The sequence below is a fragment of the Desmodus rotundus genome, chromosome 2 (genome assembly GCF_022682495.2).
Source record: "Desmodus rotundus isolate HL8 chromosome 2, HLdesRot8A.1, whole genome shotgun sequence".
NCBI lineage: Eukaryota > Metazoa > Chordata > Mammalia > Chiroptera > Phyllostomidae > Desmodus > Desmodus rotundus.
This window is the reverse complement of record NC_071388.1, coordinates 100,846,046-100,861,475: the sequence shown is the minus strand read 5'-3', so window position 1 is coordinate 100,861,475 and position 15,430 is coordinate 100,846,046. Positions and strand designations below refer to the sequence as shown.

At 48.1% G+C, this 15,430-nt stretch overlaps 1 protein-coding gene across 2 annotated transcripts in view; it reads left to right on the top strand.

The window, feature by feature from the left end:
- MYLK (myosin light chain kinase) overlaps positions 1 to 15,430 on the top strand; it is a 264,716-nt gene that overhangs the window by 140,832 nt on the left and 108,454 nt on the right. For both annotated transcript variants that reach the window (XM_045185765.3, XM_045185766.3), the window contains exons 4-11: positions 1,348 to 1,393; positions 2,324 to 2,489; positions 3,646 to 3,811; positions 5,511 to 5,529; positions 6,739 to 7,274; positions 7,821 to 8,027; positions 10,544 to 10,678; positions 13,693 to 13,845. In XM_045185765.3, the coding sequence (XP_045041700.2) occupies positions 1,348 to 1,393; positions 2,324 to 2,489; positions 3,646 to 3,811; positions 5,511 to 5,529; positions 6,739 to 7,274; positions 7,821 to 8,027; positions 10,544 to 10,678; positions 13,693 to 13,845 (1,428 nt within the window). The remainder of the gene's footprint in view (positions 1 to 1,347; positions 1,394 to 2,323; positions 2,490 to 3,645; positions 3,812 to 5,510; positions 5,530 to 6,738; positions 7,275 to 7,820; positions 8,028 to 10,543; positions 10,679 to 13,692; positions 13,846 to 15,430) is intronic.

Below are 15,430 nucleotides of genomic sequence, written 5' to 3'. Positions count from 1 at the left end.
ACAATTCAGTGGCATTAAGTACATTCACAAGGTTGTGCAACCATCACTACTGTCCAGTTTCAGAACTTTTTATCCCCAAACAGAAATGCCATCACACTGAGCAGTCACTCCTCACCTCCACCTCCCAGCTCATGACAGCCACTAATCTGCTCTCTGTCTCTATGGATTTGCCTCTTCTGAACATTTCATATAAATGGAATTATACAAAAGCCCACATAATGGAATGAAAAATATACACAGCTCAGTAAATAGTTACGTTAAACAGATTGCATGTATACTAATTGCCAGTCCATATGGAACCACACTTAAATGTGATGCTGGTGTTTATTATTAATCCTTTTTCACTAAGGTTCTGGTGAAACCTAAGACCAGATATGGCCGAGGAAATACTCAGTCATGACTTTCATCTTCCATTCCTATGCATTCTTATAGACGGAATCAGGGAGGATTTAAGGGAATTTACTCTTTTCCATTAAACACCCTGCAGTCTCTCATTGCGGCTGCCTGCTTCTATCAGGGAATGACCTCTGCCCTTACCATGTGTGCCTTGGGTGGGGTTTCATAAACATTTTCAGCTCGTGGCAAAGAAAGCAACTTCCAGGCTGACCACCATCTCAAAAATGCCTTTCCCTCCCCATCCGTATTCCTCAAAAACACCCCACCACGTTATAGGCACTTCGTGGTCACATTACGAATTGTCCCTGCATGCAGTAGCAGCTGGATAAAAGGAGCTGACCCCAGCTGCCTTGCTGGGCTTGCTGTTTAACTGCAGACTCCATGGTAGCTCATCTCGTCATCTGCTTCATTCCAACAGGGTGGGTATTGCTGTATTTGCTGCATCTTAAGTGGAAAGATGGAGTATTGATTGTGTTCACCGTGAATGGATGTGGTGAGAGAGGTGCAAGCGCCTCTCCCTCCCCTACTCCCTTCAACAGAGTCATTTTCTGGAGTGGTCCAGGATCACTACAGGCAATCCCTGAAGTTGAAGCTCCAGTGGCTCGTCATGGCTCAGCAGAGTGGCTCAGTGTTCTAGAACAGACAGGTCTGGAGGCATTCCTGCACTGTTCGTGGCTCCGTGGCTTGAGTGGGCAACTTCTTTGAATCTCATTTTTCTGATCTATTTAAAAAACATAAGGATGATGTGTACCAGCCACCTTAAATTATTACAGGAAACCATGTGATGAGTATGTCAAGTGTCCACCATAGTGCCTAACCCATAGGGCTCACTGCTTCTGTTATTATCCCATTATTATTCCACCCACTCTTATTGACCCTCTTGGACTCATTGCCCCAAGTGGGTGGCTCAGACCCAACTCTTCAAGCCTTTTTCTTGTTTCCTATTTGCAGGGGGCTTTGTGAAGAAGCATGGTCAGTTTGCCTCCAAAACTATGGGGTAAGTTCTGGGATGCTCAAGCCAGGGTGAGGGCTGGACTGGCTTTTCCTACAGACTTGACAGAACAGGTCTAGAAAGCAACTCTTCTTGGGTGTCCTGGGTTATGATAACTAAAGCAGGAGCCTATTGGGATCTGATGGGTAATTCACAAAGTGCTTCCTGCCCTGGCCTCCTCAGTGGCTAGCACCCTGACTGGCCCAGATTCTAAATGCTAAGGAAGGGGGCTATGTGGCCGTATGGTCTGCAATAATTGAAAGACTTAAGTAAGTAGACATAGGAGAGGCCATCAGTATGTGACACTCCTTATGGAAAGTGAAGCTATATTGGTAAAGATAAGCAACAGTCGCTGCTGTAACAAACAAACCCCCTAATCATAATGGCTTAACACAGGTAAAGTTTATTTCTTACTCAAGCAAAGTCAATTCAGATGCTCTTGAAAATGTGGAGAACCTTCATATTATTTTTCAGGGATCCAGGTTCTTGACATTTTGTGACTCCCTCATCTCCTGGTCCTTGGAGCTTCTACTGGGCCCTATGCATCTAGCCAAAAGATTGGGCAAGAGAGAGTGTGGAAAATCTCACAGGAGGTTTTATGGGTCTAGTGTAGAAGTGGCATACAGCACTTCTGCCCATAGTTTGTTGGCCAAAACCCAAGCTTTTGGCCAGAACTCAGTGGAACTCAGGTATACCCTTCTTCAAGGGAGTCTAGTAAGCGGAGTCTAGCTGCATACACAACAGAGAGAGGAAAGAGGTTTTGGTGTGACAGATTTTTCGAGAGGGTGCATCAGAACTGTGTTTGAGGCATAGAGCTGGGAAGGCTGTCCTTTACTGGTTCCTGGCCTCAACCTAAGTGATTGTATGGGGTACGAGAGAGGAAGATCTGGATGGCCACTGTGTCTGGGGCTGGATTCTCTCCTGATTTCTTTCCAGGGACAAATTCATATCCCCCACAGTGGAGACCCGTCCTAGCATCTGGGGAGAGTGCCCACCAAAGTTTGCTACCAAGCTGGGCCGTGCGGTAGTCAGAGAAGGACAGATGGGACGATTCTCCTGCAAGATCACTGGCAGACCCCAACCACAGGTCACCTGGCTCAAGGTGAGACTTTGTCTGCCTCAACTCTGGCCAGGCCTGGGGACCCTGAAAGTTTAGGGTTAGACCCTTGGACTAGTGGGAGTATCTTTTTAATTAGTCCCTTCAGTTTAATCTATAGGTGATTCTCTGTATGTTTCATGGCCATGCTTGTTCTTGCTCCTATTTGCATGTTCTCCCTTTGTTACCCAGTCCACAGTGTCCTATAATCCACATACTCACAAAACAGCATCAGACTTCTGAGGCAACACAGGCCTGACCATTACCAGAGAGTAGAATTTGAAGTCATGGGACAAGGTTTTAAGCCACAGTTCCCTGGTTCACAAGCATGTGATACTGCGCAAGTCATTTGATCTCTTAGAACCCTGGTTTCCTTATCTGTGAGGCGGAGCTATCCCACCTCCCTCAAAATGCTCCATGTGGAAGTGCTTTATAAACCTCTCAGGTCTGGGCAGCATGAAGGCAGAGGTGGAGGAGGAGGTATTGGAAGGGGGAATGAAGGCAGCAGGGAGAAAGGAGGAGGATTGGATATTAAACAGAGCACTGAGGAGCCTCAGGGAAAACTTGGGGTCAAGGCCAGGGAGAGTTTTCCACAGATGGGACTCCTGGATTAAAATGAGTGATGGAATATGTATTACTATTTCTTAATTCTCCTGAACTGACCCTGGGAAAAGAATAAAAGGAACAAGAAGGCAAAGGGGAACTGAAGTGAAGAATGTAGGATTTCCCACCTCAAAGTAGGGCTCCTTTGAAACAGGTTGCATACATCTGCTCTAAGCTCGACCAAACACCATACTGCATACACAGACCTCGGTCAGGGCAGTGGGGCTGTTCAGAGACTGCTCTTGTGCAGCATGGAGAATACAGTCAATAATATTGTAGTAACTACATATGGTGTTAGGTGGATACTAGGCTTAACAGGTGATCACTTCATAAGGCATATAAATACCTAATCACTATGTTGTATACCCAAAACTTATATAATAGTGTATGCCAACTGTAATTGAAAAAAAAATTTTAATAGCTTGTTTTCTAAGCATGTTGACAGAGCCCAAAGCAGAGGTGCCTGGTGTCTGTCCCACAAGGGCTGGCTGGAGGAAGGAGGACAGGGCCAACAGGTGAGCAGGTTTCTCTGACCAAGCTACCCTATTCCCATCCATAGGGAGATGTTCCCCTGCAGCCAAGTGCACGTGTGTCTATGTATGAGAAGAATGGGATGCAAGTTCTGGAAATCCACAAGGTCAGCCAAGATGATGTGGGAGTGTACACGTGCCTGGTGGTGAACGGGTCAGGGAAGGCCTCTATGTCAGCTGAGCTTTCCATCCAAGGTAGGAACTGGCGGAGGAGCTAGTGCATGCAGTCCATTCCTGGTGCCCTCCTAGCTTTCCATTATGCATCTGTGTTACATGTGTCATATTTACATGCCCATGTGTTCCCCAGAGGCAGGGTCTTGTACCAGCAGGAAGGAAGTGGCAGAACAGCACAGACATGGCCACAGAGGAAGAGGCTTCCCTTGTGCACACAACTTCCACCCCACACCTGTGTCTTCAGTTTTTTCTTGCCCAGAATCCTTTTTTATGACTCTAAATGCCATTTGGAAGAGTGGACATTGCTGATGTCTTGCCTGCCTAAAATTTAACTTACTACACACTCTTCACTCTGTTCTCAAATCAAGTGTTCCCTCAACTTAACTCTTTCTACCCTAGGATCCTCTTTGTCCTTCTCCCGCAGACTGGACATTCCAGCCTCACCTCTCACCCCTGCCTCTTCCTTGCTGTAGTGGTCATCCCCTGTCAGTTCTTCCTGTGCAGTATCTTTGCATATGTCTCCTTCTATATTCTGCTTGGTTCCATCAAGTCCAGCCTGGGAAAGTCAGAGTGTGTGGAGCAGGAACCTGAGTGAGGGATTTGCTGGATCGAGGATGGAAATGACCTTCACCTCTCCTTTCTTACCTCCTTTCTTCTGTGATTTTTCTTTTCCACATTTTCTTCCTTTCTCAGACACTACTCCTCCTTACGCTCTTTATTATTTTTGGCCCAAGCATTTTTCACAACCCACAGAAAATGTATTGTGCATTGCAACCCAGGACATACATCTGTATATAAACACACTTAACCGAACCAAGTTTCGTGAAACAATCCCGAGTTGTACTATGTATAATACCTGCTGGTATTTTGTGTTCCATTCTCCATCATCTGGTCTTGACCAAAGAATTTGACTTCACAGCTCACTACAGGATCAGGACCTGCTGTTAGGCAGGGAGAGCAGGGTTTTAATCACTCCTCCCTAACCTATGGTAGCATTGAATTAAAGACCTGGTCCCCTTTGAAGTACTCAGTGGCAAAATGCCATGTTATCTGGGATTTGTTTTAGAACACTCCCAGAAAAACTCCACAAAACAAAACAAGTGGGTCGATAAGACAGGCAAAATATTGATATTTCCTTCATCTGAGTGCTGGCTTTCAGGGTGTGTTATATCCTTCTGTCTACTATTAGACACTTTGACAATTTCCATAATAAAATTTTAAAAATGAATATGGCTGGAAAAAAATATTGTTTCCTTTGAGAAGCTGAATAAAAATACACTTCCCTTAACATTTTATAGCAGGCATTTGTCAAAAATGATCATTTGGGGGTTTTGTTTTTGAGACCCAGGCATAAATTCAACTGTTTGGGTTTGAAAATTTCCATGTGTGTTTACTTTTGTTTGTCCCCCTATTGGTTCTGGCTCCCTTCTGTGGCCTGGAGGCCAGGGCCTGCTGCAGGTACAACAGCCGGGTGGCAGTAGAAGCACTGAGGGTGTCTCCAGAGCTCAGAGACACTGAGCTCCTCTCCCATTAACCCAAGGAGTTCAAAGCCGGAGAAGCTGAAATGAGTGAGGGAGGTGGGACCATGGGGAGGGGGAAAGTGATAGCTTAGGAAGTGAAAACTCTCAAATAAATGGAAGAGACTGTTGTCTTATTACTCTCTCCTCTTGGTGTATAAAATACCCCACTAACAGTGTCTCTCCCCTCTCCCTTTTTTCAGGTTTGGACAATGCCAATAGGTATGTCTCGGTGTTATGGTCATTGTTTCCATTTGAAATGCCCTGAATTTCTGAGTCATAGGGGCAGGGAGAACTGTTTTCAGGGTGTTGTTTCTCGCGGGTGTTTTGTTTTGTTCTCCTGTTGTAATATGCCATCCAGGTTCTATATCAGACTTGCCACGAGTATTGAGACTCTCGAAGATGCAGTGCCATCGTCTTTCTCGGTGTCTGCTCAGGTCAGCATCATTAAGAGGGGCACTCTGCTGTGAAAGAGTGCCCCCCACGTGGCAGGCCAGAGCCCACGGCTCCTCCAGCGCCTCTTCCTTGGGGGCAGCCTTTCCCATGTGCGAAGCTCAGGGCCAGGCTCTGGGGTGCAGGCTGAGCAGGTACCTAGTGTTGAGAAGGGCTTTAAGCAGAGCTGCACAAATACATAATTACAACTTGTGGTGAGTCTGAGGAGGAATAACAGAGAAGCGCTCATTTAGGGTAGAAGGTGAGAGAAACCCTTCCTGCAAGTGTGATGTTTGAGCTCAAGGCTATGAAGAGCACTATTAGCTAGGGGAAGAAGAACTCAGGAGAAAGTGTCCCAAACAGAGGGGGAAGCATATGTGAAAGTGGTGAGATGAGAGGTGGGCCCTGAGGGGATGCCCGTTTGGCTGCAGCCTGGTAGGTACAGAGATGGTGTCTTCCAAGGTTGAAGAGGCAGCTGGAGCTCACGCACAAAGGGGTAGGTAGGCCGTCTCAGGAAGCTCAGTTTTGTTCTTAATATGATGGAAAAGCTGTTGGAAAATCTTAGACCTTGAACTGATATGATGTGGTTTCTGTTTTTCCAAGACTGACTATACTTGCTGTGTGGAACATGGATTAGAGAGGGCCAGAGTGGACAAAGGGAAGCTGGTTGTGTGGTGTGAACTAGGGTAGCACTTGGGAAGAAGAGAAGAAAAGGCAGATTTAATAAGTGTGGAAAGAACAGGCTCTGGATTGGGGATAAGGGACAGGGAAATGTGGAGAGCGGCTGCTTGTTTTCTGCCTTGGGAAACTGGGAAAACTGCAAAGAAAGACTTTTGCTCTCACTTTCTCTTAATCTGTGGGCTTTTGTGAACCCTGGAATCTGTGCTTGTGATGAGTAATGCTTGTGAGTAACCAGATGATCATTCTATTCCTCCTTCTCCTTCCCCACTGTCCTCCTCCCCACCCCCCCAACCCACTGCTCTAACCACCACCAAACAGGTCATTTTTGAGGGGAACAAAGGCAGCCAATTCAGATATCAGGAAGGAAGTGACCAATGGAATCACACAGGGGCCGAAACTGGACAGCATAGAAACTACAGCTGAAAGTAGAAACTGCTCCAGCACCCAGAGAGGTGGCTCCCCGACCTGGGCCACAAGTAGCCAGCCTCAGCCCCCAAGGGAATCCAAGCTGGAGCCATCCGGGGACTCACCCAGAAAGACCCTGAGGACCCCCATCCTGCAGAAGAGTTCCAGCACCATCACCCTGCAGGCCACAAAAGTCCAGCTGGCACCTAGAGCACTGGTCTCAGGCTCCCTGCTTCCTTCCAGAGAAGAGAGGCAGAGGCCAGCTGCTCCCCCTCCAGCCACTCTCCCCACCAGACTGTCTGGCCTGGGAACCCAAGAAGTTGTGAACAAGGTTGCTACTAGGAAAATCCCCATGGAGAGCCGGAGGGACTCAACATTCCCCAAATTTGAGAGCAAACCCCAAAGCCAGGAAGTCTGTGAAGATCAAACAGTCCAGTTCAGATGTGAGGGTGAGTAGAGCTACCTGAGGTCACTGGCCCCCACAATGTAGCCCTGCGTGGCCACTCCCTTCCTTCAGCACAGTGGTCTGAGCCTCCTGTACCCACCCACCTCTTGGACACTGCCTACCCCGGAAACCACTTTACAGAGATCTTCTCCCAGGAAGGACTCAGTCTAGTAATGTCCCTTGTTGTAGAGAAATATCCCGCTGCTCATTGTTGATAAAGCTTCAGCCTCCTGCTCTAATTCTTACCAGTGATCATCACCACCACCATCCCCATCAAAAAACCAGCCACAGGGCCCCTTCTCTTTCCTCCCTTCTGCTGGCATTGGCTTGCCTGGATTCCTAGCTGTCACCCTGCATCCCTGCTCTCCAAGGACCCTGCCTCTGTCTTAGGTGGTTTACTTTTGTGACGTGGAGGGTTGAGGGGTAAGAAAGTGGACTCAAGCAGGAGGCAGCTACACAGCAGGCTGAGCTCTTCCCTCGGGTTCAGTCTTCCACCTCCCAAGCACAGTGTGCTCTCTGGGGGCCTCATGGCCATCACCTGGCCCTGTAGTTTCAGGGATTCCGAAGCCCCAAGTGACCTGGTTCCTGGAGGGTGCCCCTGTGAGGAGACGAGAAGGCACCATGGAGATTTATGAAGATGGTGGGTCCCATTACCTCTGCCTGCTGAGAGCCCGGGCACGGGACAGTGGGAAGTACAGCTGCACAGCCTCCAATGTCCGAGGCCAGGTGTCCTGTGACTGGATGCTCCTTGTGAAAAGTGAGTACATTCCTCCAGGCCCCCTGGGTTGTTGGCAAGGATGCTTCATATACTGCACAAGGTCATCTCCCACAGCCCCCCGCCCAGGGAATACAACCCCACAGAAACATTGTCCCCACACACATGCCGAGGCCAAAGTCATTGCTCCAAGACAGTGATTCCTGATCAGGAGTTCATTAAAATCGCCTCCGAATAAACATACCCAAGCCCCATGACCAGCCCAGTTGGGAGCTACCTTTTTTAGTTCCTCAGCTGTCCAAGCAGCTCCCTGACTCACTGCTGGTAACCACAGGGAACCAAACGCTCACTAAATATACATGTTTAAAGTAATGTGAGATGATGTGGGATCCCACATCTTTTATGTTTATTGTAATATCTGTTTATAAAAGTAATATGTGTCCATTGTGGGGAATTTAAACGATATATGATCTTATGACTCAAATAAATGATATTTTAATGTTTTTAAAACAACATTGACATTGTGCCGTTTGTACACTTTCCTATTCTAATTTGCTCATGTTACTTAAGCATCTGCCTATATTATTTAATATTTTTTGAAAACATAATTTTTAATGGCCACATAATATTTTATAAATTAATGTACCTAATTTAGGCACAGTCTTATTGTTGAATATTTAGAGTTTTTCCATTTTTTCACTATTGTAACAAAACTGTGATAAATATTCCTGTTCCCATTTACCTTTCTTTAAAATTTCTCTTTGTCTTTTTTTCTGTTACTGCAGAAAAGCTGTCTGTTTCCATCAGGGAGACTTCTCTTTCCATCCTTTCCCTTCTCCACAAAGATTGTAATGAGTAATTTTTCTCCTCTCCTCCCTTTATCTAGAGGCCTCTTTCTTTCTCCTACCAGCATGCTCTGGACTTCACTGTGCTGAAAAGGTGAAGGAAAATCTTCTCTCTGCCCAACTGCCTCTTTAGCTACTACTATATCTCTCCACTCTCTTTCGTCCTTACACGTGCAGCCAAGTAGACATAGTGTCTATGCACAGCTTCTGTTTGATTATAACAGCGAACACCCCACCAGAAAAAAGGCTGTTCACTGTGCCAGGGTTTGTGTTAATGTTTTACTTGCACTGCTCCCTTAGTATCCCAACAATCTTACAAACTAATTATATTACACCCAACACTGAGTTGTAGTGAGGGTAAGTGACTTGTCCAAGGTCACATGCTTTTAAAAGATAACCTATTTCTAGCCCACGTTGGTCTGACACGGAAACCCATATTATTTTCAATGGCTCCCAGAGGTATTTTTCTAATGAGAGGATTTGACACTGACAGGGGCAGACGTGGAGATGGTGCCTCCCCACATCTCTCATGCTAGGCTGTGCATCCCTCCCTCAGAGCCACCATCAGGTACAGCATCACCCTGACTCCCAGCTGCTCACCTACTGCCTCTCTCCCCTTTGGGGAGCTCTGGTCTAGTGGAGGAAGTGTGGATATAGAGTCAGAGAGCTGGGCATAAAGCCTTGCTTCACCATTGGGCTTGACTGTGGGAAATTACCAACTTCATCTGTAAAATGAGCTAAAGAGAGCCTTGTTACAGTCACAGCTGGAAAAGTATCAGGTACATAATAAGCCCTGAAATATTAGTTTTTGCCCATAAACTCTTGCAATATAATATGGTTTACCTCTCATTACTGTATTGAATAGCTACCCTTGAAAAGTACTAGTGAGATATCTTCTACAATAATTATCAAAAGCAGTCACCTTTTCTCAGCTATCAGCCACCCCTACACTTCCACAGTATGTCATGGTTGCTGTGGAAGAGACTATCTATCCCTGTCATTCTTAACTAAGGTCTCCAAACTATGAAATGCTCCCCAGTTCGACAATGCAGAAGACTTCTGGGAAGTCCAGCTGGGTGGTCCTCAACTGGAATGTACATCAGCATCATGAGGGAACTTAGTAATGCATAGTCCCAGCATCCCCGTGGTTCTGAGCCATTGGCCTAGGATAGAAAACTAGAACACATATGACTTTGTCATTTGATTCAGTCCTGGAGTTGGAAAAAAATAATTATAATAACTTAAAATTGGAATGTTCTCACCAGTGGACAAGTGGTCTCTCCTTGTAAAAAGAATTCACAAGACTGTGCAGTCACCAATGGGACATAAAGAAGATAAAAGACTAGAAAATGGAGTAGGACCAAAGAAGGCAGGAAGAGGAGCTCTGGGGATGCTCCAGCATAGCAAAAGGCAAGATAATACAGGAGGTACCGAGTCCCAGTGGGGAGGGGCAGGCCCAGGTCCTGAGCATGTCCAGACCCCCAGTGTTTTGTGATGGTGAAAAGCCCCTGCCAGTTTCTGAGCCGCAGACTCCAGGTCTCTGTAATGGGAAATTAAGTGTGAAGATAGATAAGACAAAGCCAGGCCTCCAAGGAAGCCCTGGGGGCACAGGGCAGTGAGGTGTCTGCCTGAAGGACGTCAGGTGACTATAGTCCTCTGCCAGAATGGGCCAGCTGTGATCTGAAACGGCCTGTCTGTTCTTTGCCCTTGCAGAACTGGCCACGATGGAAGTGGCCCCCTCATTGTCCAGTGTCCTGAAGGACTGCACCGTCATTGAGGGCCAGGACTTTGTGCTGCGGTGCTCGGTGCAGGGGACCCCAGTGCCCCAAATCACTTGGCTGCTAAATGGTGAGCCTTCCTGTCCTAGTGCCCACCCCAGTCCACTGCCCCCATCCTGTGGCCCCTTTGGCCCTGCCTGCATTCTCACTTGGCATCCCCTCTTATTGCTCTGAACCATGTGTGCATAAGAAGGAAGCACAGGGTGCAGGGCAGGGGAATGGGACCTGAGGGGCTGCTATCGCCTGGCTGGGGATGCTGGGCAAGTTACCACTCTGTCGGAGCCTTGAGCTCCTCGCCTGCAAGACAGAAATAATGCCAGCTACTTTCTAGGATTACAGTTGTGAAATTAATTAGATCCTGTATATAAGGCAGTTAATGAAGTGCCTGGCACATAGGTGCACAAGCAATTTAGTTCCTTTCTATATGGCCAGTCTCATTATAGGCCCTCAATAAATATTGTTGAGTCAACAAATGAACAAATATACCATGTTAATGAACTATACTAGAAGTTACTCAAAGGACCTTGTCTCTTATTTAGCGGCAGCTGTTTTTGGGATTCATAGGTCAGTAATTCTTTTTAATGTTATAGTCCTATGGAAACATGCCAGTTTTTTGGGGGGGGGGTGGACAAGTAAGGTCCTTTGAAAAAATTATCATATATAATCACCTTTTGTTTAAAAAAAAAGAAGAAGGAGGCCTTTAAAACCCAAAAGTATGAAAGAACTCTAATTTTAGAATGGAGAACAGTGCATAAAATTGACGAAATTGAGCAAGGTCTGCTTTGGGGACCAACAGGGGAATGAAGAAACACCTGCCAAGGGTCAGGAGACAAGGGCTGTCTTCCCAGCCATCTACTGGTTTGGTGACCTTGGACACCCCACTTTACCTCTCTGGGCATCAGCTTCTTTATCTGCAAAGACAAGGGCTGGGACAGAAGGTTAGGGGCCTGGCCGACTCTCACACAGAATAGGTTCCTTAAAGGAGCAGCAGTTCCCGTCATCTGTGCACCAAATGGCCCGGCTGTTGTAGCACCATGGACGTGTTTGTTGCCTGCGAACCCTCCTCATTCATATAGTTTGTTAAGTTTTGACAGAAATTGTCTTTAATCATTGGGAGAAGGTGCTGTGCCATGGAGTTTTCTTATGTGTCATCTACTTGGTAGGTAGGTGAGAACTGAGGTCTCCCTTCCCTCCACCCCCACGCAGAACAGAACCCCTGTTGACCCCTGACTGACTGGCTGAGAAGGAGAGTTTCATTCCCATCTGGCTCAGTCACCGCCAGAGGGACAAGAAAATTCTTCTATAAAGGGCCAGATAGTATTTTCAGCTTGATGGGCTCTATCCTTTTTGTCACAACTACTCAACTTTGCTGTTGAGGAGCAAAAGCAGCCAGAAACAATGTGTAAATGAGTGGGTGTGGCTGTGTTGCAGTAAGTCTTTATCTATGGACAGTAAATGTGAATTTCATACAATTTTTGCATGTCATGAAATATTTTTCCTTTGATGTTTTTAAACCATTTAAAATATATAAAAACTATTCTTAGCTTTCAGTGTGTACAAAAGCAGACTGCAGGTCAGATTTGTCCCGCGAGTAGTAGTTTGCTGACCCTGGCCTACACTGCTCAGGACTGAGAAGCAGCCCTACCTGCTTCTTCTGGGTGCACCTTGGTGTTTCCACACTCTTACCACTAGAGGACAGCTGTGCTCAAGCTGAGTCCCCCTGGCAGCTAGTGAAACTCTGGGCTTAACCTTCTTGGACCTGTGTCCCCCAATCCTGAGTGCCTCCTTTCTGGAGCCACCATTTCCTCCCATCTTGTGGGGACACATTGGTTATGCTCCGGTGAAAGGAGAGCTCTCCAACAGCTCGTCAGCGCCTGTACAGACAGCAGTGGCCCTTCGATGGCAGTCATGGGGTGTACTGGGGTTCTCAAGCAAGAGAGTTTTTAAGGTGTCGTTTTCACAAAAAATAAAAACCAAGAGTGTTGGATCCTTTCAGTAGCACGATCCTGGCACCTGCCTTTCCCAGCCCCTTTTATGAAGGGCAGTGGGTCGGGCAGAATCCCTTTTCTCTGGGCCTTTGGCATGCTCAGCAGTCTCTGCCGCACTGTCATGGAGACATGAAGTGTTGTTTTGTGCAGGAGAAAACACTGCACTGCTGAGAGAGCACTTCTTTCTGTACTTGCTCCCTCCCCCACTGCCCGCCCCCAATTTTATGAAGTGCAAACCAGGACCCTGCGGCCTGACACAGGAAGAAACTGACAGCTGCTTCCTATATAGTGAACGGACACATTCCTGTTCTAAGGCCAGAATCTTCAGTAATGAGACTTTTTCCCCTGGAAATGAAAGCCCACATCTTGGAATGATAAAGTCCCGGGAACATGTAGCATTAAGGAAGCCACTGCAGTTCATAGCACGTGTTCCTGTTTCCACACAGGATTCTATAAAGGGCCTCTGGTGGAAGCGTCTCTGGGAAGAAGGGGCCAGCGATATTTTAGGTTCCCTATATTTATCTTTTTCGTGAACCCTAAAATGCACCTAATCATGTGAAGAAATGCACCTAATTGCAACATTAGTTTGAGATTTCTGATAAAAATCTGCAATGAGAAAATGGAGTCATTGTTTCTGGTGACTTCTGAAAGGATCCAGGAGCCGTCCATTGAGTCTGGGTGAGGTCTGGTGTGCCTGAGACTGGGCTACGGGCCAGATAGCCCTGTAAGATTCTTTCCAGGCTCAGAAAGCTGTGAAGTCCAGGATACAGACTGGGGACTATTGGTTTAAACAGAGTGCACAGAACTATGTCCCTTCCCCCCCCCCCCACATTCTAAAGACCTCCAGGCCCAGTCTCGCTCCTCCACCTCTCACAACTACTCCTCCCCTTCATCTCCCTGGCACCTGCCTCTTTCTCTCCATGCAAGCCTCTGCCCAGGTGTTTGGGGCTGGGCCTGACACGTCATTAGCTCTCCGTGGATCTGAGCAACTATGGTGAGCATCAGAGTCACAACAGCAGCAGCCCTGCTGAGGGCAGGGCTCAGATCCCCGCCACCAGTGCCCACTGGCTGAGCCTTCCTGTGCTTCCCTCCACAGGGCAGCCCATCCAGTATGCTCACTCCACCTGTGAGGCTGGCGTGGCTACGCTCCACATCCAGGATGCCCTGCCAGAGGACGACGGCACCTACACCTGTCTGGCCGAGAACCCTTTGGGGCAGGTGTCCTGCAGTGCCCAGGTCACTGTCCATGGTAGGAGCTTCTACAAACACATCTGCTTCGGGAAAAGGGCACTGTACCTGACGGCAGGCAGGTAACAGGGGTCTGTCACAGGAGATGGACATGCAAAAGCGAGTCCCCACCTCCATACCCCACCAGGTCTGAGGAAAGATGCAGGGACAAAAGCAAAAGCAGGGACAGCTGCTTTGGCTCAAGTAGCTCTTGATCGGGAGGGAAGAAAACTACACACTGAAAGGTGACCTCAGAGGAATATCCCTATCCCATTAAGACTTAGGGCTCCCACAAATGACCCCTCACATGCTGGGGAGCACTGGGTACCAGAGTGCCAACACAGAGGCTTCTAAAGGGTCTGCCCCTGCTCCCCCCACCCGAGTCTTGTTTTCATACATCACCAGCCTGGTGTCCAGTAATCCGATTATCACAGGCATCCCCTTGATCCCTGCCAAGTGCTAGTTCTAGCAAGTTGCAGGGCGGCCAGACTGAGGACAGAGCTGTCTGGGCTATGGCACCCATGGTAGTGACAGCGCCCAGGGAAGTGCTTCCAGGGCCCAGGGGATTCAGGTAAGCCAGACTGCCCACCCCGCCTCTGGCCTGGGCCCCAGCGCCTGGGTGTGACTGGGGCCTGGGCATTTGAACTGGGTGCTCTGTACTCTGCTTCCGCTGTGGACCAGCAGAAGGACCATGTCTCCTTGCTCATCCCCCCAGGGCTCTGGCCTCCCAGGGAGAATGTCCCTGTAACATGAACTGCCATCTTCTGGAAGGCCACAGGAGAAGGTGTCACTGAAAAGGGCAAAGGAAAACTCATGTGCAGGTCACTGCATTAGGTACTTCCACCTTGCCGTATTTTCTCATCTGGACCTCAGCAGCCCTGGCCGGCGCGGTGGGGCGGGGGGTGCTCTCCCTACTTTACACTGTCAGGTCTGGAGAGCTCGAGAAGTTAATGTGACTTGCCTAACACCAAGAAGTCAAGCTAGCCTTCAAACCCAGCTTCTCATGACTCCAAGCTCATGACCGTTTCTGTGCCTGCCCTTTCCAAAGTGTGTGTCCTCTGACCCCAAGTAGGAGGCTGGCCCCCGGGGCTAGGCTGTGTCAGCCCCCTAGGGATAAGGGAATTGGCACTGACTAACAATGTGGCCGATGCCGGCTGCCTGAGGCTCTCTGCCAACAGGGAACATGCTCCCTGGACTCGCCGGCTTCTCTCAGGTGCCTCTGCATGGGGTCATCTCCCGTGACTTGGTCTCCCTTCCAGAAGCCCTTGACACTCTGGTTGGAGTGTGACTCTCTGGACGATGGGTATCTGTCAGCCAGCATTCTGGTTTACACACTTATCCCCCGTTTCCTCACGGACCTCATTTCATGGCTCATTGAGGGGCCTAGGGAAATTGTGGAAATGAGACTTAAGAGGAAACAAGAACAGATCTGAGTCTTGTCTCCTTGGACCAGGGGAGCTGCTTGCTCCTTCCCCCTAGGGAACTCTCCCTGGAGGTTTACATGGCCTACCCCAAAGCCTAGTGACAGCAGAGAGCCAGAAAGGCACTCAGTAGGTGTGTCATTTGAGCTGCTCCCTCACTAGCCTCAGCCAGTGGCCCCACTAATC